Source organism: Vanessa tameamea, chromosome 27, assembly GCF_037043105.1.
Source record: "Vanessa tameamea isolate UH-Manoa-2023 chromosome 27, ilVanTame1 primary haplotype, whole genome shotgun sequence".
NCBI classification, from domain to species: Eukaryota; Metazoa; Arthropoda; class Insecta; order Lepidoptera; family Nymphalidae; genus Vanessa; species Vanessa tameamea.
In genome coordinates, this window is record NC_087335.1 from 7,554,430 (window position 1) to 7,580,146 (window position 25,717).

Consider the following 25,717-nt stretch of genomic DNA (forward strand, 5'->3'; position numbering starts at 1 on the left):
GCCAATCAATGCCATAAAAAAAAAACAAAAAAATCGAAACCTTAACGTTGCTGTTCTGTTATGTTCTATTGTACAGAACAATCCAGAAGGTCGGCGATAGTTTGATCAGAATATAATTGAGATCGTGTCATAACCGATATAGGCAAGTAGAAATACATATATCTATATTTAGAATAATAAATGAAATTTTTAAAATTCAGTCAGTTCGTGCCTCGTCTTTTAGGAAAGACGCTGATGTTTAGTAAATAATAATAATTGTAAACCGCCACACCGAATTCAAATTAAAAAGTGAAACGGCACGGGCAGCTGTGAGCCCGTGGATGTAGAGTAACCAAAACAATAATAAGTAAAATCGACCCTGAGTTACAATTGAACTGAGTTTTATTTTTATGAGGAATAGTCGAAACTGCTTTATTTGTTAGTAGAATTTATTCCCTAAATGTCCTAAACCCAAACAAAGCTCTTCCACTAAACTGTACTAATTATATATGTTATTAAATTTGCAAATTATTATTTGTTCATCATAAAATGTTATACAGTATATTATGTAAATATACCTTGCATACAAGCGTGTAACATTTTAAATGATATTACCGTGTCAAAACGCTAAATACTTAGTTCAATACGCGAACAATTCTTTTGTTTGAATTTTTTCCCACTTACAAGTGAAGTCATGTGCAAGCGTCGGACAATCGTCGAATACAATACGTTTATGGGAATACGTAACGTCAGCATAAAGATTACAGATAATATTTATGTATCTAACACACTTGATCTGTATAAATATATCTGTAATATATAATTACGTAATTTAGCTGAGTATTAGTTTGACGACCTCCGTGGTCGAGTAGTGTGTACACCGGTTTTCATGGGTACGCCTCTCTGAGGTCCCGGGTTCAATTCCCGGCTCAGTCAATGTAGAAAAAGTTCATTAGTTTTCTATGTTGGCTTAGGTCTGGGTGTTTGTGGTGCCGTCGTTACTTCTGATTTTCCATGACACAAGTGCTTTAGCTACTTACATTGGGATCAGAGTAATGTATGTGATGTTGTTCAATGTTGTTAGTGGAATATTATAAGTTGTTACTTTTATGTAACAAACCCATATTTCAAATAACTTTATGTGAATGTTTAATATATTTGTAATTAACCGCGTCGAATGTCAGCTGCATTTCCCTGTTCGCTGTTCCGATTCTCTGTGCGAAAAATTACCCAGACAACTAACCAGTGGAAACAGACAGATTGTTTTATAAACTATAATTGTAATAAAAGACATTAAAAAATATACTGATAAGTTTTTTCGCTGTTTCTTCTCAGGTCTGAAGTGTTTATTTCCGAACCGGTAGTAAATTTTTGACATTCAATAGGCAAGTATAACGCTTCTATTGAATAAAGATTTTTTGATTTTGACTTTAATATAAAGGTTTTTGTAATATTATTTCAAGTTCCGACTGTTTTAACGGTAAATGGAATAATTATGTAATTTGAAAGCTATGTACATATCTCTTTTTGTGATCGAATATTGTTTTACTGGTCAACAATCACTTCTATACCTTGTTTATCCTGACTGGCAATCAATGTACTGAAATTTGAAACATAATTTTATTTTATAACGTACACATTTTTTAAGGAATGCCCTTAAAGAAAAATGAAAAGATTGCAACAATAAAAGGGTAATTCTGAATGATTTTTAAGCTAGTATAATATATTCCGGATCGTGACTTCTAAAACTATAATAGATCTTCTTTAAAAAAACATATTTTGAGTCGTGACTGAAATATGTTGCAATAAATGTTGCATCAAGACGTCTGCTATCGATCTGCGTCTATATATTTGTTAACGAAAAAAACTGCACTATTTCGTGCATTTTTCCTAAAATAAGTGACAATTGAATTATAATAATAACGAATATAAGAAAGGAAACTATTACGAACCTAAATAACTATGGTATTTCTGCTAAAATATAACCTTTAACAAGGGGCGGACCGTAAGTTAAGGGCCCTGGGCTAACACTACTTAGCGACCCATCTAAGGCATATCTGAACGTAGACTTGAATTAAATTAATTGAATGGGTTCTATTAATTGCAGGACTCGCAAGGCTGCAAACCATACGATCTGTTAATTTAATAAATTTATGGATTCTTTCGCAGCATCGTCTATTTTTTACTTTGACTTGACTTAGCTGGGTCCCCCTTGAATCCACGGGGCCCTGGGCTGAAGCCCAAAAAGCCATATGGTAGATCCGGCCCTGCCTTTAACGTAAAAATCATTTATTATTAAAAATAGATTCTTCACATGTCTGGGAAATTTGAATTGTGAGACTACGAAATGATTGGAGTCACACGGTTATTTGCGAATGGTGACACGTCACTACACAGTTTTATCGCAACGCGTCGACCAACCATAAAAGTCGATCAGACCTGCCATTAGATGTTTCACATCCAAAAGATTTCATTTCAAATGTAAAAGACGATCTTAATAAATAGCAGTAATAGGTTTAACCCTATCTTACCAAATAAACTTTTCAAATCATATTATTTAGTAATAAACTCATAACTTCGATTGCATAAGAAATTAAGATTGAAGCAGAATCTTATTGAGACGTCTATACGTACAATTTACTTTAATATATAATTATACTAATGATTGACTAATGTAATTATACATCCAAAGAGCGACTTGCATCAGCTGATGGAGAGCGATGCATTGGTAATGTATAATGAATTAAAATCAAGATGACCCAGTGGCTAGAAGATGTGGATCTTATTTTAATATTACAGATTCAAAACCGGCATCAAAACAGTTTTCATGTGCATAAATTGTGCTCGTATTCATTTTACGTCCAATACGTCACAATTTGAATTGTCTCTGTTTATGTACTTGACGTTTACAATTACAGTTTTACTCCTAAAATTCATAAAATAAGGCAATATAGCACACAATCTTCTTTAATGAACGCTCTATCTAATGCAAAAAGTACTATTGAAATCGGACGAACAGTTTCTGATATTATCGCGTGCAAACTTACCTACTCTCCTCCTTTAAGATTGGATACATTTCGTAGATAAGCAAAACTTACTAATATTATAAATAAGAAAAAAATTTGAATGGATGGATGTTTCTTACAGAATTACGCCGGGACAATTAAACAGATCTGAATGAAATTTGGCAGAGATAAAGATATTAGCCTGAAATAGCACAGAGCACATAGACTGACCTCCTTCCCTAATACGCGAGCGAAACCGCACGCAGAAACTAGTTTTTTTTATATATATATGAGTATAATTGTTTGTTTAAATTGGTTCTTTTAGTAATCAGCTAACATTTTTATTATTTTTTTTTTATTATAAGAATGTATATAGTATTTGCTGTCGATACAAATACTGCAATGATTCAATAGTGCAAGGACGCCCGCTCGTGGCCAAGATGCACTCTATCGTTCGTTAAGTATACCTTGTGTTTACTCGTACGTGTTAATATCATATACATATATGTATATCTGTTCGTTTGTACTTATTTTACGATTTTTGGAATTGAGATGGTTTGGCTGGGAGATTTGTTGGCTACTTATGATTTTGTAAAACATTAACAGGAATTGCTGGTAAAGATTGGTATTACGTACTAGCTGCCCCCCGTGATTTCATGTGCGACAAAATGTATTTTATTCGTAATCTATTTCTATCTTTATCTACGTTAACATGTGAAATGAATTTACGCTTTTAAGACCTGATCCTTTGGAATAATTTTGCCAGTATATTGGTTACCCAACAGCGTAAGATTTTTTGGAGTTCTAAGTTGTAATTATTTTGATGAACGTTAAGTGAGATGCTTGTATACTTCTCTACCAGAACCTCATGGCAGTATGCCCCTAATAATAAGAGACCCGGAGCAATACCACTGATTTCAAACCCCAATTTGTATTTAAAATTCTACAAAAGACGGGCGTAACACGAGAAGTTTAATATTCTATGTACCAAGGGAGTGCAGAAAAGTTAGTCCAGGAGTGAAGTAATACAAAAAGTACATATTTTAATCAACGTCTTATGAAAGAATAATTTATATCGTTTAAATTTCCACATAAATCAAATCACGAGGCCTATAACGACGACTTAATACGTATCTAATTATATTGTAATTATTTTCTAAATGATTAGAAAAACTCTTAGCATCGCTAATGTAAAATCATTAGGGATATGCTTTAATCGTCTTTTTTTTCGCAGAATCTTTCAAACTTACATAAGATGCAACAAGTGTCTCAATATATAATCATGATTAACTTCTGTAACCCTCGCAAATCGGTCACCTAATGATAAGTCTTGGTAAACACCAAAGCCCATTTAAATTGTCACTATGAGAAATTTTACCAATTTCATACATCGTCAATTTGCCACTAGCTTCCGAACTAAGATGCTATGTTCCTTTTTCCTATCATTATACTGGCTCACTCATCTTTTCAATCACAACACAACAATACTAAATGTTGTTGTTTGATGAGTGCTTGTCACCTACCCAGAGGGTTTGCACAAAGTTCCACTATCAAGTAAAATTACGCATTGAATACGAGTTCTTCGTGTAGTTATATATATTTATGCGCCTTTGCTAAGAACAACCAATGATTACCTGTAATTTTATTAGTCATCATTCTCATCATCATCTAACCATAGGACGTAGTCCACCTATTTTGTCTACTTTTATCCATCACATCAAATGTCCAGCTCATCTCACAATTAACCTATGGTACGCTTCTCTACATCTTCATTTTCGTCGTTTTTTCTGCATTACATTACGTAACTAGATCGATCGTTTTCTTATTCAAATGGTAGAAAAGAGTAACTAGTGAGTTTCTTGTCGATTCTTATAAGTAGTAGGTATGTATATTCTGAACCAGTAGTAGTATAACATTGAATATAATCCTGTAAAACTACTATTGAAAAGTAATTCTTCAAAAGCCTACTTGAAAAAAGTATATTTTGATTGTGATCAAAGAGACAAATTGTAATATCAATTTTAATTATTTATTTATTTCTTATTTCAGATGTGGTTCAGTTGCCTTGTAGCCTGCGTGTACATCAGTGCAACTCTGGCAGCTAACGAGTACCTTCCACCGAGCAAGGGCTATACTTACGAGCCTCCGAAAATTCCCTTCCCTCCCACGAATGGAAATAATAGAGTGGTAAGTCTTAAAATCTTTAATTAAAACAACCTAATGATAAATAACAGAGCTGATTAATTATCTTTTAGTATTGTTGGTAAGTATAAAAATAATGTCATAGCATACTTGTATGAGTACATCTAATACGGTATAATGGTTTATACTTCTTGTAGTACCTTCTTCGTTCGTCGTTCGTTCTTGTAGTAATATTTTAATCTATATAGTACTTATTTTAAATATAAAAAAACCTAATTATGAATATTACTAATTAAATAAATAATTGATAAAAGAACATTCTCATACGATATTTAAATATTATCAAGGTCACTAATTTCAATCGTGAAACAATTTTGACATATGAATGGGCCGTAATGGACCAAGGCAACACATTGTTTGTACCACAATGAGGGTAAGACAATTGTTCGGTTTTTACGCGTTTTAAACAAACAACAATCGATGTATTGATGTTTGTTAATTATTGTGAGATCAAACCATCAATTATAAGCTTTGAGGCTTGATGAACTTCTTGTCACGTAATCCGTTAAACGTTGCCTAAAACTCCCATCCGTATTCTGGAAGTCTGTTCGTTCGCCAGCGCCATCTATGTTTGTTACATAATAATAATTCGTTTGACTTTATTTGTGGATCTCTATATTTGTAAATTAATATTATTTTATAAGACTGAAAAAATTGCATTTGACCATTACATTGACATTGACCAGTACAAGGCCTACCTGAAGGTAAGTGGTCACCACCGCCCATAGTCAGTGGTACTGTAAGAAGTATTAATCATTCCTCACATCGCCAATACGACACCAACATTAGGAACTAAAATATTGTACCTTGTGCCTATAATTATACTGGCTTACCCTAGAAATCTAAACAAAACAGTACTAAACCTTGTTGCTTAGAGGTGGAATATATGATGGGTGGTACTTACTTAAACGATCTTGCACGAAGTTCTACCTTCAAGTATACTATCGTGTGTGGTACCCTACCAAACAATAGCAATATTTATATTTAAGTTAGCTTATTTCAGACATTGTATTCAGTTTATTTTTAATGTAAAACAGAAGACAGACATCCGAATTTGATTAATTTGGTCTATGGTTTATTAACACAATAGACTAGCACTGTATAAATATTAACAATTCAATTAAACAATAATAGGATGATTTATTGTATATATTTTTGCTTTTGTAATTTAGTTTTTATTAAAACTGGGCTTAAAAAAACACTATAATTATACTATAATTATAAAATCATATTTAATTTAAAAATGTATATACATGTACATGCAGGCAACTGTATCCGTTGCACATTTTCGTTTAGGGAAAATTAACAAATAATTGTTGCATATAACCTGTTCTTTTTTTCAGCCAACACCCCCCACTTATAGACCGACATCTCCACGCCCGACCTACGTGCCCCCCCCCACACACCCTGGTCCTCATGATGTAAGTATTTCATTCATCTATGTATACCTATTCTGTAAGAACATACGAACGAACCGAAAAATATCGAATCACCTGTAAATCAGTTATCAAAATTTCACGAGTGATATACGAAGTGAGTTTTTCCAGAATAGTTATGTATTGATGTAATGATTGTAACAGTCACACAGTTATATATATATAATGTATGCGAACGGGCAAATGAGCCACTTGAGTCACCACAAGTTACAATGGTTACAGTGGCTCACTCACAGTCCCACACTCAAACCGGAATACAAAAATACTAAATATTACAATTTGGAACGGAATATCTGATAGTGGTACCTAGCCAGACAACTTTGATGAGGTAACTGTGTAAGCCTGTTAACCTATCCCAAAAATTCAAGACTTTTTTTCTTGTTTCTTTGTCCTTCAATATAAACGCTCTATGGATACGCTTATAACACGACCCGTGGAAATCCAGGACGGAACAATAATTAATAAATAAAATGTTACTCATTACATTTTATTTGTATCAACAATTATAAACATAACTTGTGATTAACAAGCTTATAAAGCAACTTCTCATTATAAAGAAATAGTAGTCGAAATCTATTCCTTTAAAAATACCCTCACTTTGTATAAAATATTGTTTAATCAGAAACAAATATTTATATTAATCTATACTCGTATTATAAATGCGAAATAGCTCTATCTATCTATCTATTGCTTTTTGACGACCAAACCAATAAACCGAATTTGGTATCAAGCAAGCTTGAACTCCAAGGTTACTTTTTTACCAAACACAAGACGATCAACCCTTAAAGCTGTGGACGACAACTAATTGTAAATAAAAATTAAAAAACTCATTATCTTGTATATATTTATATTATTAAATATCGTCGACAAAGTGATTCGGTAACGTCGATGGCCTCGGTGGAATGTATACTTTTGTGACTGTTTCTGTAAAATTAATTCGATTATTTTTTTAATAATATACACAGTAATATGAACAACCTATTGCAATCGGGAAGGAATAAATATACCGGTACTAACCTAACCTATATTTACGCTTTCACAGAATTTTTTTTGCTGACAACAAACCTTAGATTTTAGTATTCCATGCAAAATTTGCTAATACCTCAGCTATATTATATACTACTAAGAGTCTTTATAATATAACATTATACGACTTAAATAAATATATTCACTTCCATTTTGCTTCTAAAGTTTCATTGAGGTTCTAAAACGCCAACTTTTCCTAAATCTATATAGTATATTCCAATGTAAGTAGGAAAAAACATAAACAAAGATTAGATTTACGTTTTTTCATGAGTTTTGCTAATAACTCAGCTATATCGTGCACTACCAAGAGTTTATGATTAATATATCTTTATTAATAATACAACACTTAACTACTTATTTCCAATTTAAATTTAGTTCCAAAATTCCGATATAAGTTTCGTCGACGTTTAAAATCCATAGTGAATATCATAGATTAATCAAGAGCTCGACCAATGATATCGCGTCGATTTACTGTCAAACGTCGTTTATTTGGCTTTTTTCTTGTTATGTTTGGAATAGAGTATAGTTTATTCAAGCTATCGACAAAAATATCGTGTAAATTTGATCTCAAATGTTGTTTATTTGGCTTTTGTTTTTTTGGGGTTTGAATCGTCTATGGAACAAGTAATTGACTAAAAAAATACTTTATACTGCCATTACCTTCATTTACCTTCTTATTCAAAGATGACAAAGTATTGTATTCATCTACAACAATTACATTAATTTTTATTTATAATTTTTTTTTTTTTGGTAATTATTGAGATTTTAATATCACATACCGTTTACATGGGAGTCTAAATAAAATGTATATGAAAAAAAAAACAACAAGTTAATTTCTGTATAAAATATTGTAATATAAACATATATATTTTAAATATTTATAATAATTATCACATACCTTCTTCATTAGTCTCTATTAAAAAAAAAAACAAGAGAAAATTTAATTTATTAGAAAAAAATACATACCTAATTTTGACACTTTTTTTAATCGAATCCATTTGACTACTGTAGTGTACACAGATCTATAATAACATATTCATTAGCATTCGATTTATATTTTATATAAATATATATTTTCTGTGTATTTATGCATCTGTCATCTCGAGTGACACACATCGCAAAAGCGCGGGAAAAGAGGATATATAGAATGGGCGCGCGGTGAAGACGTGTGTGCACAGCGAACTGATATCTAAATACAATTTTTTTTTTTTATTGGTAGACCGACTTTACATGTGAACATTACAACTACAATTGTCAATGAATTTAATCTAATTTTAAGTATAAAATTAATTGTTATTTAAGTAAATAGCAAATTCGTAGTAACTGGTAGATGATTTTTTATCCCTGCTTTAAATATAAAAGTTGTTGATACAAATTTATTGAAAATTTAAGCAGAAAAATATAAAGACCGTATTGTAGCTTATATTATATATTATTTTATACAAACCATCTATAGCAGCTATAAAGATAATAAAATAATATCTTAGACTTGGCCGAAATAAAATAATTGTGTTTAAATGTTTTGGTCGGCAAATGTCTGACACGTTTGTCAGATAGTAAAAAGTCTCTGAATCTATGTCACATGTAGTTCCGTTTGACACATTTAAAAAAAAATGTATAACTTTAATGAACACAATTAAATAAAGATATTTGAATTTGCATAATATATTACCGATGTTTCAATTACTACTATCGGTAAAAAACTAGCAATTAATATATTAAAATTATGTATAACTATTGAACAAAACTTAATTGCCAACCCTATTAAACAATAGTCTGAAAAAAAAATAGACCGAGATGCAATTTAATCCGCCCAAAAATTTCGAAGCTAAGATTAAAAATTTTAATTAAAAAAGCAGTTTTATTTTATCTACATAATTTGATTGTCTACATACCAAATGTATTTGCACCAACTGTAAACAAAATTATTACTTTTTTTTTTTTACAATTTTTTTTCGTTGTGTTAATAAACACAGGGTGTGTGTATTTGGTAGGAAAATGTTTGTCAACGAATGATTTTAAAAGGCAACTCTTTAGAGGCACTTACAGCAAATTTATAGTAGATTTACCTACCTTAAAATACATCAAAACATCATTGGGTTCCATTACCGGTAATAAAACGTCAATGTACGCTACACTTTCGATCTGCATCGTTACATTTGTCTCCTCAAGTCAGTGATCGATTTTGAAATTAAATGTACCGTCGGTCATTGTTTTTTTTTTTTTTTTTATTAAATAAAATTGTAGCAAAGACTATTAAAATTCGTAATCGAAAATTTGCCTAAAGTAGCATCTTGTAATCTGCCGTGTTGAGGTTATTGTTTCAAGTTGGTATTTTTACCGCCACGCTACTTTAATGCGGGTTGGATCCAAGTACGCTTATAACAATTGATTTTTTTTTTATTGACTAATCAGCAATCGAGGTCTGTGAGTTATTGGACGAAGAGAAACATGCTTTGTCACGTTAATGTCATGATACATCACAGAGATGATTGTGAGAAATATTCGAAGATTAGAAATGTGATCATCAGACCTCCCATAGACACTGGCAATGCGCCACTAACAAAGATTTCTCTTGAGCCTGGAATTACACTTGCTTACTCATCCTTTACACCGAAGCTATTTCATTACTGAAGAGTGGTTGGTACCTTAACGGACTCGCACAAAGCCACTATCACCACGTAAAATTCATTTATTACTTAATGAGATTTACCGTTTACGTATCCATGCGATTTGATTTTAGTTCAGCTATATTGTGCCCTAGCAACAGTTCTAGTGAATGTATCTTTATTTATTTTATTTACTTTACCTTTTCTTATAAAGGTCCGATAACAGCGTCATCGCCAGCCAAAACGCATTTGTTTGCAAATCCATAATAAATAACATAGATAATTTAAGATGTCGACCAATTATATCGTTTTAATTTGTATTTAGTTTAGTTTGAATAGACTATGGGTGATTATATTGCTTAGATTATTAAATAGATAATAGAAATAAGATAAGTTTTAAAACATTTTTGTAGTTTGACTTACTCTTGATTGCTTTATCTGTTGTACATCTCGTTGATATTAGCTTATTTAATTCTACGGTTTTTTCTTGAACGTTCTCATCATACGCAACCGCCGCTGGAACCGTATCTGCTCTCGCTAGTTAAATTAGTTCAATATCAATACGATATCTCTTTCGCTCTATCCCTGTCTCTTATACACTAAGTACTTTCAATTAAGATCTAAGTTATTATACAGGTGGGCCATGAATTATTAAACATTTGAAAAAATGTATAAAAAAAAACAATTGACATGTTTAAATAATTGTTTATTTGAAAGAAAGTGTAATTACGGGAATTTAATTTTAAAAATACTATCATCTAAATGACCACCGTTTTGTTTTTTACGCTCTTCTAAGCGAGCACCAAAATTTTGGAATACTCGTCGGCAAAGAGACTGCGAGATCGCTGACATTTCTTCACTGATTTTATCCTTTAGTTGACGTAGTGTTTTTGGTTTATTGATATAGTCACGACTCTTTAAATAACCCCATAAAAAGAACTCTGCTGGGGATAGATCTGGACTCCTGGGTGGCCAAGGGATGTCGCCTCGTCTAGAAATCAGTTTTTCCAGAAATATTTCTTTGACCACTAGCAGGGACTGATTGGATGTGTGACATGGGGCTCCATCTTGTTGAAACCATGTGTTTCGATTGTAGCCAGCAAATTCCAGTAGCTTCGGTGCCAAGAACTCTCGTAATATTTTTACATACTTAGCAGAATTAACAGTAACCGAATGGCCGTGAGAGTCTTAAAAAAAGTAGTGTCCAATGATTCCTTTTGCAGAAATTGCAGCCCAAACAGTTACCTTTGGCGAATGAAGTGGCCTCTAGTGTTTAGCTTTAGGATTTGCATTGCTCCAATACCGACTAATTATTGAATCGATTCAACATTTTTTCGGCGTAGGATATGCGCAAATTTAAATCATTCGCTTTTAGTTCCTGCACAATCTAGATCTTATATGGATGTGATTTTTAAATCTAATTTCAAAATACGGCGTAATGATGTGCGGGGTATTCCTAATTCAGCCGAACGTTTGGGCGTCGATAAGTCAGGATCACGTCGAACAGAAGCGAAAACTTGCTGCACATTCTCTTCACTTCGAGAAGACCGCGGCCTGCTGGTTTGCTTAACATTTAGTGTAGATCCCGCCTCTTCGAACTTCTGAACCCATTTCTTTATTAAAGGAGCACCTGGACACTGACTTAAGTCATGTAAATTGTATTCAATGCGAAATAAGCGTCTCACAATAATGAAGCGAAGCGATCCATTGCGACTAAATTTCCGAGAAACATGCTAGTGGTAGGAACCCTCCCCGCACCCCACACTGCTTTTGTTTACGCGGGATGTTAGATTTAAATGTTAACAAATTCTTGGCCCACCTGTATACTAAAAAATATAATATGCAGTGTTATTATGACGCGATGTAATTAGTTATGATGACTACTTTGAACAGTCAAAAATAATACACTTACCTAATTTTAAGACTCCTTCTAAATTTAAAAATAGATAGGTATTAATAATTAAACTTATTTATGACATGAATATCAAAAATGAAGACTGAGAAAAATCCAACAGTCGTGTTTATTGGTTTGAGAAACTATAGCAGTTCAAAATTTCATATGTCACTGAAGAAACACGAAATATCTAATGAAATGACACGTTAGCTTCATGTAAAAAAGATCATAACTTACCGTCTTCAAAACCTAGAAATTAATTATAAAATAATATATTATAGGTATGTGTACCTATTACCCACTTAACAATCATTACTTTTTTTTCTTTTATATAGAAAAAATATAGGTAACTAACTAAAATTCAGTTTTGTCAAATCGATCTAAATTCATTCATAATATATAAGTACGTAAAGTATAAATGATAATGAACTCACTAGATAGTCTCTCTCCGTACTCTGAAAAATGTATGATTTTACTATTCAAAATCGCCTTACATAAACTGACCGTAAATGGTTTACAAAAAATAATTCTATATTGTATGAAAAATAGGTCCTTTAAAATAGGTAGCTTCAAAATTAGTAAAAATATTTATTTTTCAACCTTGCAACTGTACTGCCCTCATTTTATATCCTGTAAAATATAAAATACTAATAATTATATATTAACATACATTCTCCTATCTCTAATGTATTAACAATAATTGTAATACAATACAATTATTTTTAATACATAGAAGATTCTTGTACGTATATTATTTTAATTGAAATAATCAACGAACCTTCTTCATAATTATCACAACATGATGTAGATAAAGATAAAATCTGAAAAAAGTAGTGTCCTAAATCATACAGCCAGTAATCCATTATTTATTAAAACTTATTTCAAACGCAGCGAAAATGTTGTGATACTTTTAAATAAAGATTGCATTGCAATAAAATTGTTCAAAAAATTACCAAAAGATAAACAATCGTCTTAAAGCGTTGTAGCATAGAAATCATTTTTATCGCCACACAACAATTACTTTTTAAAACCACATTCCGCGAAAACAACTTTTGTAACTTACAACAAACATAAAACCATAACTATAAATTGCCCAAGCGTAATAATAATATTTTTGAATCGAGATAAAATTTTATGTTATAAATGAAATGAATAATATCTTATTGAAAAACACAAATCGTACGGTGGAAATAAACGACTATTTGCTAGTCAGTCGGTCTAGGATTTTCTTGACCCGAATTGTCGTTAATATTTAAATATTGTAACCACTTGGCAATATCGGCTAAATTGATTGTAACCTTTAACATAATTTCATTTTCCAGCACCACGAACATGACCACGAGCATGACCACCACCATCACGAGCCTGGTATGCCATTCGACTTCGCATACGCGGTGAACGAAGATGGTAACGACTACAGCCACAATGCGAAGTCTGATGGTGATGTTACACGTGGGGAGTATAGAATCGCTTTGCCTGATGGCAGAACGCAAATAGTTAAATACACTGCTGACTGGAAGAATGGTTTCAATGCCGAGGTCAGTATCACTTACTTTATTTAATAAAATAAAATAAACTGAATACTAATACTAACTAATAAAATTCCCGATATTTTTGTTTGAAGCCTTTGAATATCTTTGCCTAGTTTTAAAACTAATTAAATAGGGATATAGTATTTATCAGGTCTTTACTTGAAATGCTTTAATACAATTTAAAAATTAAGTTAATTTTCGAATTAAATACTGTTTCAAAGTTCTTATTCTTAATATATTATGAAGAATGAATGTAGTTGGTTAATACTCTTTATTTTTAAAATGGGCAAAGGAAAAAATAATCAATTTAAAATTTTTATTTGAATACAAAAACGTCATAAATGCATTAATATTAACTAAATAGATGCTTTTATAGATTTAATCTTAAGTCAATTTACATAATATTATAGTATGTTGCTTTTTAGCTATATATAATATATAACATGTATCGATATCACTATTGAGTAATTAGTTTTGTTTAGTCATAATTAATGAGATTTAGACATTTCGCTACTATTAAATAATATATATAACAGATACTATTTTAAGTTCAATGCAAATTCCACAGCAATTTAGCCTGTTAAGTGAGAATCGATAGAATAATAGCATTACAGATATGGTTATATCTGTCTCTACTGCTACGATTCTTAAGCTTACGAAAATCAGCATTGGTTGTCGTTTCAGTACGTTTTTCTGGTAGGATAAGTGATATAGTCAGTAATTCCGCATGAAAATACAATTTTTTACTTTGGACTTAATTTTTATCATATTACCGATCATATGCGGTAATCACTAAATAGTAAATAATATAAACCTATCTCAAACATATTATTATACTGAACATATAAATATATTGATATATTTTATTCGAAATATATCAAGTTGTACCTACTTCTAAAATTCGTACGAACATATCCCAACATATGTTATAGTACCTTATAATATAAAGTGTTGGTACGATCAATTGCGATAATTATAATTATCTCGCTGTTTTATAATAATTATTGCAATATCAATGTTCTAGGTGACTTATGAAGGTGAAGCCCGGTACCCAGACCAGCCTACCGGAGGCTATCCATCATCAGGACCTGGACAACCCTACGTACCACCACCGAGCCCAGGCTACCATTACTAGATTACCCAAAACTGATCGAGTACAATGCTTAGAAAAAATTATCACAAACATTTTCATTTGTCACCACTAGATGGCATTCTTACGACGCCATGAAGAAGCTTATTTTTAAATCTACATAATCTGTCAAAATATATAAAAGTACCTATATCAACAGATTAAAAATTACATTCACAATCTGTACAGCCATCTAGTATAAATCGATAATTTAATATTTCACATCCCCCTCCTTATTCTTTCATTGAACATAGGATCATTAAAAATAAATTATTGGTTAATTAAACCATAAGTATTATATTATATTAGTTACCAAACAAAGCTACCACAATACATGCACATTTCTCATTTGTTTAACAAACACTGCCTTAAGCCTAATACATACCCTTTAGAGGTGCTGTTATTTTCTTTATGTTTTAATGTTAAGTTTTAAATTTAAAAATAGCCTACAATAGTAAGTTGTTTCTTTTAAATAAGCAATTTCTTTCAAAACAAACTGATTCATTCATAAACAATCAAGAATTTGTAATAATTATGTTAATTTACTTTTAAGCAATTGTAAAATACTCATAATCACTGCCCTTAAGTATATTTATTGTATAGTAATAAATATTTGAATAAAAAATTTAAACATTATACAATAAGATGGAATATTTTTTTGTAACTTACTTTTTAATAAATATATTTTTAGAAAATTGTTCACATATTTTATTATCCCTGGAAATATCCTAATACACATAAGGATAACAATATTGTAACAAATTTAGTTTAGACTTAACAAAACAAAAACAAAAAAAGATTTTATTAGATTCAATGATTTATAGAAAACTGTTATTAAAAAATATTTTGGTACTAAAAATTTCATATAAATATTATTGAAGTTAAACAATATCTATAAATAACATCTATTGATAAGCATCTTCTAAGTTTATCCTAGATCTTGTGACAGTCACTTAACATCAGATATGAAAGTGACATGGCAAAGATCAGAACTTATAAAAAAAATGTAACAAGTTTAAAACGCTGAATGTACACTCTTCATATGTCTTGTCAATTCTTTATTTAAACTAAACTTTTTATCACAAAACAAGCAGTTCTCAGTTTTCTCCATGTGTATCCTTTTTATATGTTCCAACCTACGTCCAGATGTAACAAACTTCTTTGAACAAATTTCACATTCATACGGCCTATCGCCCGAATGAAGCTTAAGATGTTCAACTAAATTTTTTTTATGCAGAAATCTTTTACCGCATACCTCACACATTTCGTTATGATCTTGTTCATGACTTTCAATATGTTCCTTTAAATTTTTTTTATGAAAAAAGCTTTTAAAACACATCTGGCAAATATATGGTCGAGTTTTTAAATGATTTTTATTTATATGGCCCTGTACTGACAATTTACAATGGCTTTTGTAATTACATTGATTACAATTGTAATATTTTTGTTTTTGTTTACTTCCATGTTTCTTTATATGGGTTTTATAATGTTTAATATTATGAAATATTTCAGAACAATGTGGACATTGTTTCTGTAAAGATGAATTACTGAATTCATTCACATTTTCGGAAACATTTTCAAAAGTTTTAATAGATTCAATGTCTCTATCAAAACTTTCATTGTGTTCAAAATATTTGACAGAAACATCGTTTTTTGAATTTAAAATTTTTGATAAATTTAAATTTAAATAAATTTTTTTCGAGGCTTCCAATTTCAAATTGTCATATACATCTAACTCATTATGTAATGAGTTGATTATGATCGTAAGTATTTCTTTTCTATAGTTATTTTCTTTCATAATCAGATACATCTTATACAACAATCCACAACATACTTGACAGGCATAAGATAAAGTAAGATCCTAAAACAAAAAAAATAACTGTTTCAGCTAAAAAAAATATATAGTACAGATTTAAAGACATAAGGAATGTTAATCTTTTTCGAAAATTAATATAATAGGTAAGATAATAGATACCTACAAAATAAAGTGTTGGAGTATATTATTTTATAGGTAAGTAATATTTTTAAGATTTAACTTACAAATGCAGGAAATAAGTATTTAATAATTTCTGCAATGTTTAAATCTTTCGATATTATGTTCCCTTCGATTTCCACATTATTATAAATATTCAACGTATTGTTACATTCTTTGTAACATAGCATGCAAATTTTACATTTTCCAGGTCGAATTAATAAACTCAATAACTCCATAGCTGTAAGTTTTTGAAATTACCAACGTAATTTTGTTTTATTTAATAATATTATAAAATTAAAATGACAATTTTGTGCAACGGTTGAACTGTGATTCAGATGCGTTCCAATTCACGCCGGAGAATAGATAAAATATACACGACAACTTTTCAGTGTTGATAAGTGAAAATTTTAGAAAAAAAATAACTGCATCATACCATTATTTAGTCTTATAGGCTTGCTTACTCGATTTCTTGTTTTTAAATATTTTGTTATTGCTTGCTTTGGCATTGGATAATTGCTCGGTTCACAAAAATACGGTATTCTATCAAACTCTCCGATAACTATAGTTATCACAATAATAATTAAATGCATACTCGTTGCCGCCAATACCCGCGTGCACATTAAAAATATTTTTATTAAAACGCTAATATGTTCTAAAATTGTTGAAAGACCAGTTACATGAAACAATAACATGAAAATTAATTTTTCTTAGTTTTCGTCACCTTCGTAATGAAAGTGCAATAGATATTTTTTAATTTTTTGTTATCCGCGAGGTAGTTGATAGTATTCACTAATCACTTCCGTGCTGATGAAGTCGATCTTTGTAAGCAATAATAGTTTCTGGACGTGAGTACTAAAATGGCCGCCGACTAAAATCTGTTTGGATATAATCATTGATCGTTAACAACAAAAGTCTGGGTGTTTTATTATAAATAGTTGAAGATGTCGAAAGATTTATTTATGTCTTCAAATCTATTTTCCACCTTACAGAGTTGAACGAGGATTCAAAGTAGGAAATAAATAAAACAAGTTTACATTATAGAATATATTTATATCTTAGCCATAATACATTATTACATAACATTTTGTTATCAGTGTGCTTAAAATGAAAACTACGTCTGCAGCCACGATACAATTTTTATAAGAATTTTTTCGTTTCGTTCTATACAATAAAAAAAATCGTAAATAATGCACGCATAGTTTAAAAAAAATAGAATTAATTAATTAATTTAATTAAAGAAAATATTTTCTTAACACTATAAATATATAATCTAACCCATAACCATGGAGATAATAGAGCAAATTTAAAAATTACATCAAATAAAAAAAAACAAACGTCAATTCGTTAGTATCCCTACTACTAAAATAAAATAAAAAATAAAACTAGTCAAAATAAACTTATACAAAATATTTACTTACAGTTTAGAAAAACTGACTTCTAAGCACTGTACGGATAAGCCTTAATTCCTACATTTCATAAGAACCCTCATTTCATACGAGCAGGGCCGGATTAAGCCATGTAGAGGCCGCTATATACTCTATTCCAACCATAAGAGGAGAAGTCAAATAAACAACATTTAACAGCAAATTGACGCGGATCATTGGTCGAGTTTGATTAATCTATTACATTTACTATGGATTTGCGTTTTGCGTAAAAAATGGCGTTTTGAACGTCGACAAAACTGTTATCCGAATTTTCGAAGTAAAATTAAAGTAGATATAAGTAGTTAAGTGTAATAGTGTTTTATTATAAATAACGATATATTAATATCATAAACTCTAAGTAGTGCACAAAATAGCTGAGTTATTAGAAAATTGGATGAAATACTTAAATCTAAGGTTTGTTTGTCTTCATTCCTACTACGATTGGAATGGGCAATACTTATGCAATTGTCGGAGCCTTCTTCCTTAGGTTGATAAGGTAGTATTTGAACTTTACCAACACTAAACTCCTATTGACTACATGGATAATCCGGGACTACAAATAGGCACTATATTATTATGTAAACATGTTTTTAATATAAACGCTCTAATAGCGCGATAATCCGGAAGTAAACGCTACATGGAGCTGTGGACAACATTTATATGATTTTTAAGATCAATTTGACTAGGCAGAACGGTTCTGCAAAGACGACAGCAATATTTTCCACCGTGTAACACCTTCATGTGCCTCTTCATTTTACAGTCGGAGTAAAACGAATGTCTACAGACGGGACACTGGTGTGGTTTCGACCCGATATGCTTTCTAACATGCACGACTAATTCCTTCCTACATTTCAACGTTTTGTTGCAAAAAACGCACAACTCTTTGGAAAATAAACTATGCAGTTTTTTATGGCTACTCAAATTGTATTCCGTATAAAATTGCTTGTCGCACATGTCGCAGCTGTACGGTTTTATTTGGAGATGTATCTTGTTCACATGAAGTGAGAGTTCATTTTCGTTCGAACACGGCTTTTCGCAAAAGCTGCACGTTTGCACGTCCCTGTTTTCGCACATCGTGAACTTGACCGCGTGTCTCTGCATGTGAACGTCATAATGCTTTTGGGACTTGAAACTTTTATCGCACAGTTGGCATTCCTTAATTTTGTGACATTTTTGGTGCATTTTTATTTTATTTATGTTAAGGAACGACCTGCCACAGATTTTGCAGCTTATAAAATTCTCCTGTTTTAAAACGTGGACCATTTTTTTATGTTCGAAGAGATAGAACTTCGATTTGAACTGTTTTAAACATAAATTGCACTGTACTTTCCTGTTAACGTGTTTCAATATATGTTTCTTAAGGAAATAATCGGATATAAAATGTTTATTGCACAATGGGCAGGTGTACCTATATTTCGCAGCTCGTTTCGGCGGTTTAATTTTCTTTTTAAACGTAAGGAATTCACTGCATATGTCGTCATAGATATTATTATTATCGTATTTGGTTTGGTATCCGTTGACTAATTTTTTATTAACATAAGTTTTAGTGACATTTTTAGCTGGATTGAATAGAATTTCACTGCTTTCTTCTTTGCTAAGATCATCGAAATCGCTGTCCGATTCCGAAGCTATTCTAAATTCGTCTTCAAGCACTTCAACGTTCAATCTAGAGTCATCGATTTCAGATAACTCATCGAGTTTGAAAGAAGGAAGTATTGTGTGCTGCGAAATTTCTACCATAATATTATTATTTGGGTGACTTATATTGTTTAAACTGTCTAACATGAGACTAACACATGTATTTAATCTATTCCTAACGTACTGTATTCTAGCTATAAACACGTGCGACGTAATCGCGTGGTTAAGGCAAATATCGCAAATTTTTGTTCCAGTGTAGTTATCAAAGGTAATCTGCAACAAAAAAATAAAACGTTAAAAATAAAGGAGAAAAAAGCGGAAGAAGCAACGTAACAGTGAATTGGTAAAATGTGTACTTAATTACATATATGTAAATCTACTGTAAGTGATAAAGGTCGTAAGTATCACTACTGTAAGTGCAAATGTAATACTTAAGTCCCATTTTAAAACTATGTTTAAAAAATATCCATTAGAAATGTTTCTCGAAAAAATAATAAATATATTCTCGTCTCTATAACCATTTGTATGTTCATATGTTTGATATATATATATATAACTTTTGGCACTACCAGTAGTAATATTTAATTAATATTAAGACTAAGATTACACAAGACTATTCCTTTATATTAAATAAGTTATTCAAACGATAACAAATAATATTTTCATCTCCATAAATTTGATACGTCATAATCTTTTTCTCATAGCATGAGTATGGTGACATTTGATTAATTCATTTCAACTTTTATAATCTTTATAGTGACAGTAGCTCTATTAAATTATATATGTACTAGCCGTTAGACGTTGTCCTGTCTTAACTATGAATATTCAATTCGAAATGGAATAAATAATTCGTCGTAAATTCCCTATTAGAAATCCCTCGTACATTACGCCATAAATTCTCTTCATTTTTCTTAAAATATCCAATTTCCTGCATGATTTTCTCAATGAAGGTAGAAGGTTCTACAAAGTATTACAAAAGATCCAAGAAAAAGATCGGCAAGGTGTTCCAATTATATTATTGTTTCTGAAATTCGACCAGATATGCTTTCTATCATGCACGACCAATTCTTTCCTACACTTCAACATTTTGTTACAAATCATCTCATTGTTAACATAATATATAAATTTTCCAGCACAAGCTATCTCAAATCTTGAAATGCGTTATATAATACATACATATGTGAAAAAGATTATAACTTTATTGTTAACATTAAAAATTAATTATATGGATGCATTATTTTCTGATTGCCGTTGATATTCTTCTTTTCTTCATCTTCATTTTTGATTCTACTTTTTTATTAGTAAATCCTGTACATTCAACCTGAATTTTATTCAAATTGAAATCACTCCTTTCTTGACTGGTTGGGTTAATTTCAACCCTTTGTTTCTTATCTTCAAATGTGATATCCATGGCTTCTATACCAGCATTTGTTACAGTATTTTCTTTAGGAATTTCATATACCGCCATTTCTATATCCATAATATTATTATTAGGAATATTTCTATCACCCGTAACAATTATATCAAGTTTCTGAGTTACATTTATTTCTTCGTCTTTATGTAATTTAATGACATTACTAGCTTCAATGACTTTATTGTGTACATCAGTTAAATCATGTAAATTAAATATATTTTTTCCAAATAAGTATTTATTTCCCTCACTGGCAACATTAATTACATCACAACACATGCACGAGAGTCTGTTTTTGTTGTTAGTTAAACAAATATCACATTGCCAGGAATTGGTGTGTTTATCTATATCTTCTGTGTGTTTTTTATTTTTCACTGGAGCAGATAATTTTCTTGTGGCAACATCTTTGATTGATTTATTTGTTGTCTGTATAATTTTTTTGCAAATATCACATTTGCCTGTTTTACAAAATAACCAGCATAGATTGCATTCCTTATTTTCTTTAGTATCTTTTATTATACTGGTATCATTTTTTCCTATTGCTTTGGAAGCTAAGCAAGTTTTGCATGTAGGTTTTTTAAATATCCAACAGATTTTACAAGGCATTATTTTCACTTCATTTTCATTTATTATTTTGGTTGTAGAATCAATGCTATTTCTTGCATTTGTTTCAGAAGCTTCTTTATTGATTACAGAATTAATTATATTGACATGAATATTATTAACATTGACTGGATCAATTATAATTGGTTTGGTAAATGAAAATGTGATTGAATTAAGTTTAAATGTTTCTTTAGTTATTAAATCTGGATATGAAAATTCGAAAGTCAATTTATCTTTGACGTCTGTTGTTATGAAACTTTTATGTGCATTTCTTTTGATAAGTCTGAGAATAGTTGCCTTTTGTGAAAGCATCAACTCCTTGTATTTATGTGTTGTATTCTAGAAAATATGCACACATTCAGTCAAATATAATACTAAACCCAAGTGGTTCCCAAAGTCGACTGGACTGCGACCCACATAGCAAAAATACCTAAATTCAGAATTCAGTTCTTTGTTTTGATGAAGGAAGCTATGAGAATCAAAAGCATACATTTCTATCTATTTAATTTTTTGATACCAAATTTAGCAGGAACTTCAATTAGTTTTAATCACAATTAGTTTCACATGTCCAATTTATTTATAATGTTAACCTTATCATATAGGTGAAGGGAAGGACGACTTTCATAACAGGTCGGATAGCCACCCTATATTCGCATGCAACACACCAGTGGGTCGCGACCCATACTTTGGGAATGCTGCTATAGCCTATCCCAACCACAAGATAATATATGCTATACCATTAGTATTCATAATCATTGGCGAAGTTGTTATTGAAACTTTGGATATTAAGGTAGTTATTATGTGGAATATTTTTATATTTTAAATAAAGAAATATTAATGAACAACTACAGTGCAAAATTTAACAGAGCCAGGCAAAACACCTGGAATAGGTTATGTTAATTTCATCACCTGCCTGTGTGTCTACTACTGTATTTCTAAATTTATATAACCATATCAGGAACTAACCTTGTTTGCCTACTACTATTTCAATTGGAATAGGCTATACAATGTCTCATCCTATAAATGTTACTGTTCATTGGTTTAATAAGTTCTGTTACAACTTTACTTTTAAAGAAAAGATGTATATTAATAATCACACCATATAATTATAATACTGGTAATTGTTGAAAGTTGTAAGATCATGTTCAGTTGTTGTGCACAAATACTAAATTGTCAAATATCACCTTAATTATTAAGCATGTCATAAAAATGTTTACCTACACTGAAAAAAGAAAATGGTTCAATGCAATAAATTGATAAAATACTTACTTCTGGTATAGATGTGCGTAAAATACTTCTGATCGATCTATCCCCTGTTAACTCAGGATATCCTCCATGCAGATGTATCACATCACCCAAGTTGACCATACGTGAGCCCTTATCCAAACAAACAGAACACAAATCGTCAACTCTACGTTCAATCAAATGGCGAAATGTTTCTTTAAATTTATGTTTCTCTATATGCTGTAAATGTTCAACGAATGTCTTGTTAGAAGTACCGCATTCACTGCATTTGTAATGTTCTGTATTAACTTCTCTTTCAATTTCCTCGCCCAAAATATGATTTTCCTTTAAATGTCTCCTCAAATGGTATTGCTTGACAAATGATTTGCCACATAACCGACAATTATACCACATTGATTTAGGGTGCGACTTCTCGTGGTTTAACAATGATTCTGTATTTGGTAGAACTTGAGAACATTTTTGACATTCCAGTTCACTAATAGTATTATTATTCGGAGACATTGTATCAACATTGATTAAATTTATTATAGGTTCTGCATAATTAATAACATCTTCATGTTCGGTATACAGTATGTTGTGGTTGAGATTCATTTTTCGTTTGCCTCTTCGTTTCACTGGTTCAAGTGGATCAAGCTTTTCAAATTTTTCATACATATCATCGAAACAGTTACGTAATGCTCTCTCAGCTCTTTCACACTGCTGCGAGAATAAATAACTACCAATGGCATGAGTGAGACATTCACTGCAAATTTTGTTTGGAAAATTACGATCTTCAGTAATCTGTAATTGAAAATTTATATAAATTAATAGTGGAAAATTAATTATACCTCTATTTCCTTAAGAAAATGAATACTAAATTATATTAAGGGAAAGTAATTTTAGATTTTTGTATACTATACAGCTCTATAATGCGACACTGCAGAGCAAAAAGTCTTTCTTTCCAGTAAGAAGAGAGGTTAGAGCTTATTTTACCCACCTACTGCGATGCGGGTTTGAGGATACCTCATTAGCATAATACTGCTCGATTTATTATGTATCATTTGTAATTCATATAAGTTTGATTCGATTTCCTAAATGTACCTTCTTACGAAATTATGCAACATCAAACGAATTTTATAGTTATATTAAATTACGAATTAACTCTGCAAATACATGCTTTGAATGGAAACAGTTTTAAATTGTGGAAGTAGTTTACTTACCTTAAAAGGATGAATACTAGCGACCATGTCTCTCACAGTGACCTCATGGAGTGAACCATTTACCGCTATCACAAGCATTTCATCAAGTTCTGATAGTTTGCTAGTTACGTTCAAACAGTACCTACAAACTCGCAACCTTAACGTACCTTCTAGAAGATACTTTACAGCATTTTGGGTAGTCAAAGGAACTCTCGTATGAGCATTTTTTTTAATTTCATTATTGTTTAATATTGCTTTTCCCTTTTTATCGGTTTTTCTATAAGTTTTTAACTCTTTAATATTAACGTATTTCTGTTCCATTTTCTTTACAAATCACATCAATATGTGATTGAAACTGATATTTCAAATGTTAATAATGTAAACTACAGTTCTTATTAAAATTAACTATAAAAGAACACAAAATAGCGCTATAAATTGATACTTAAATGACACAAATCGCAATGTCAATCTACAAACACAAATGTCATGTCAAATCCGCCATGATGGCGTTGATGAATGTCATGGATGTTGGTGCGATCTAGGATTATAACCCTTTGTAATTGTTAGCTTATTATTTTTATTATTCAAAAATAATATTACAATTACAATTTCGCAAATTTTATTTCTATAAATAAACTAATATAATGATTACTCAATTGAAAATATGTCTAGAAATAAATATAATTAAATGTTTTTTTCACAGACCCAATAAAATTTTTAATTATCCATAAATCAACCAACCTCTTACCACTGATATAGTTTATTATACAATATAATATATTGTATTTTTTTCCAAAAATAATTTGATAATTTTAATTTGAAGATAGTACTCGCTATTTAAATAAAAACATTCTATATTTAGGGAATGATTTATAATTGTCTATATATGAGAGAACGGTCAGTCAAGCTTTTTATACATACTCGCATTTGAGTCAATTACACAACCGTGTAAGACTGGAACTTGATTAAAAATATTATCTCCTACTCGCTCGAGTAGCCTGTATGGCTCGTTAATTAATTAAAATAAAACATACCTCTATTAAAATCTTATACATACATATATTAATTAACATCATATACATATTAATTTTAACTGAAAAAACATGGCTCTAAATAATCAATATCTACCAACTCTGGTAAATTGTCAATTCACATGACAATCACACTTTTGCCAAATCAAAGTGGCAAAGTTCAGCCAAATCACATGGCTTTTAACGTCTATTACGTACCAAGTCACATGGTAAATTGTCAAATCACACGACAATCACACTTTTGCCAGATCAAAGTGGCAAAGTTCAGCCAAATCACATGGCTTTTAACATCCAATATGTATCAAGCCACGTGGTAAATAGTCAAATCACATGACAATCACCCATTTTCTAAATCACAGTGGCAAAGTTCAACCAAATCACATGGCTTTTAACGTCCAAT

At 30.7% G+C, this 25,717-nt stretch overlaps 3 protein-coding genes across 4 annotated transcripts in view; 2 read left to right on the forward strand and 1 right to left on the reverse strand.

Moving 5' to 3' along the window:
* LOC113392108 (cuticle protein 7-like) overlaps positions 1–15,507 on the forward strand; it is a 40,095-nt gene extending 24,588 nt beyond the window's left edge. The window contains exons 3-7 of one of the 2 annotated variants that reach the window (XR_010309709.1): positions 5,034–5,171; positions 6,530–6,607; positions 13,474–13,689; positions 14,708–14,926; positions 14,965–15,507. Coding sequence is in view for 1 of the 2 variants with exons in the window: in XM_026628386.2 (XP_026484171.2) it covers positions 5,034–5,171; positions 6,530–6,607; positions 13,474–13,689; positions 14,708–14,818 (543 nt within the window). In the remaining variant the exon portion in view is untranslated. Of the gene's footprint in view, positions 1–5,033; positions 5,172–6,529; positions 6,608–13,473; positions 13,690–14,707 lie in introns of both variants that reach the window. The other variant, XM_026628386.2, reaches the window with a different exon arrangement.
* The window catches only part of LOC113392053 (zinc finger protein 26-like), a 257,766-nt gene that overhangs the window by 49,106 nt on the left and 182,943 nt on the right, over positions 1–25,717 (forward strand). The window lies entirely within an intron of this gene.
* LOC113392106 (zinc finger protein 62-like) lies at positions 17,817–24,767 on the reverse strand. Its single transcript, XM_026628384.2, has 3 exons — positions 24,308–24,767; positions 23,133–23,888; positions 17,817–20,122 (listed from the first exon to the last, which is right to left on the reverse strand). The coding sequence occupies exons 1-3, from the start codon at positions 24,605–24,607 to the stop codon at positions 18,845–18,847; spliced, it is 2,334 nt and encodes a 777-aa protein (XP_026484169.2). The 5' UTR covers positions 24,608–24,767; the 3' UTR covers positions 17,817–18,844.

Excerpts from the sequence above, each read along its gene's own strand:
- LOC113392106 (XM_026628384.2), bottom strand. The coding sequence starts at position 24,607 with ATGGAACAGAAATACGTTAATATTAAAGAGTTAAAAACTTATAGAAAA. Across the intron at positions 23,889-24,307 it reads CTAGTATTCATCCTTTTAAG|ATTACTGAAGATCGTAATTT; the intron begins GTAAGTAAACTA and ends TTTCAATTACAG. Across the intron at positions 20,123-23,132 it reads TACGCACATCTATACCAGAA|ATTACCTTTGATAACTACAC; the intron begins GTAAGTATTTTA and ends TTTTTGTTGCAG.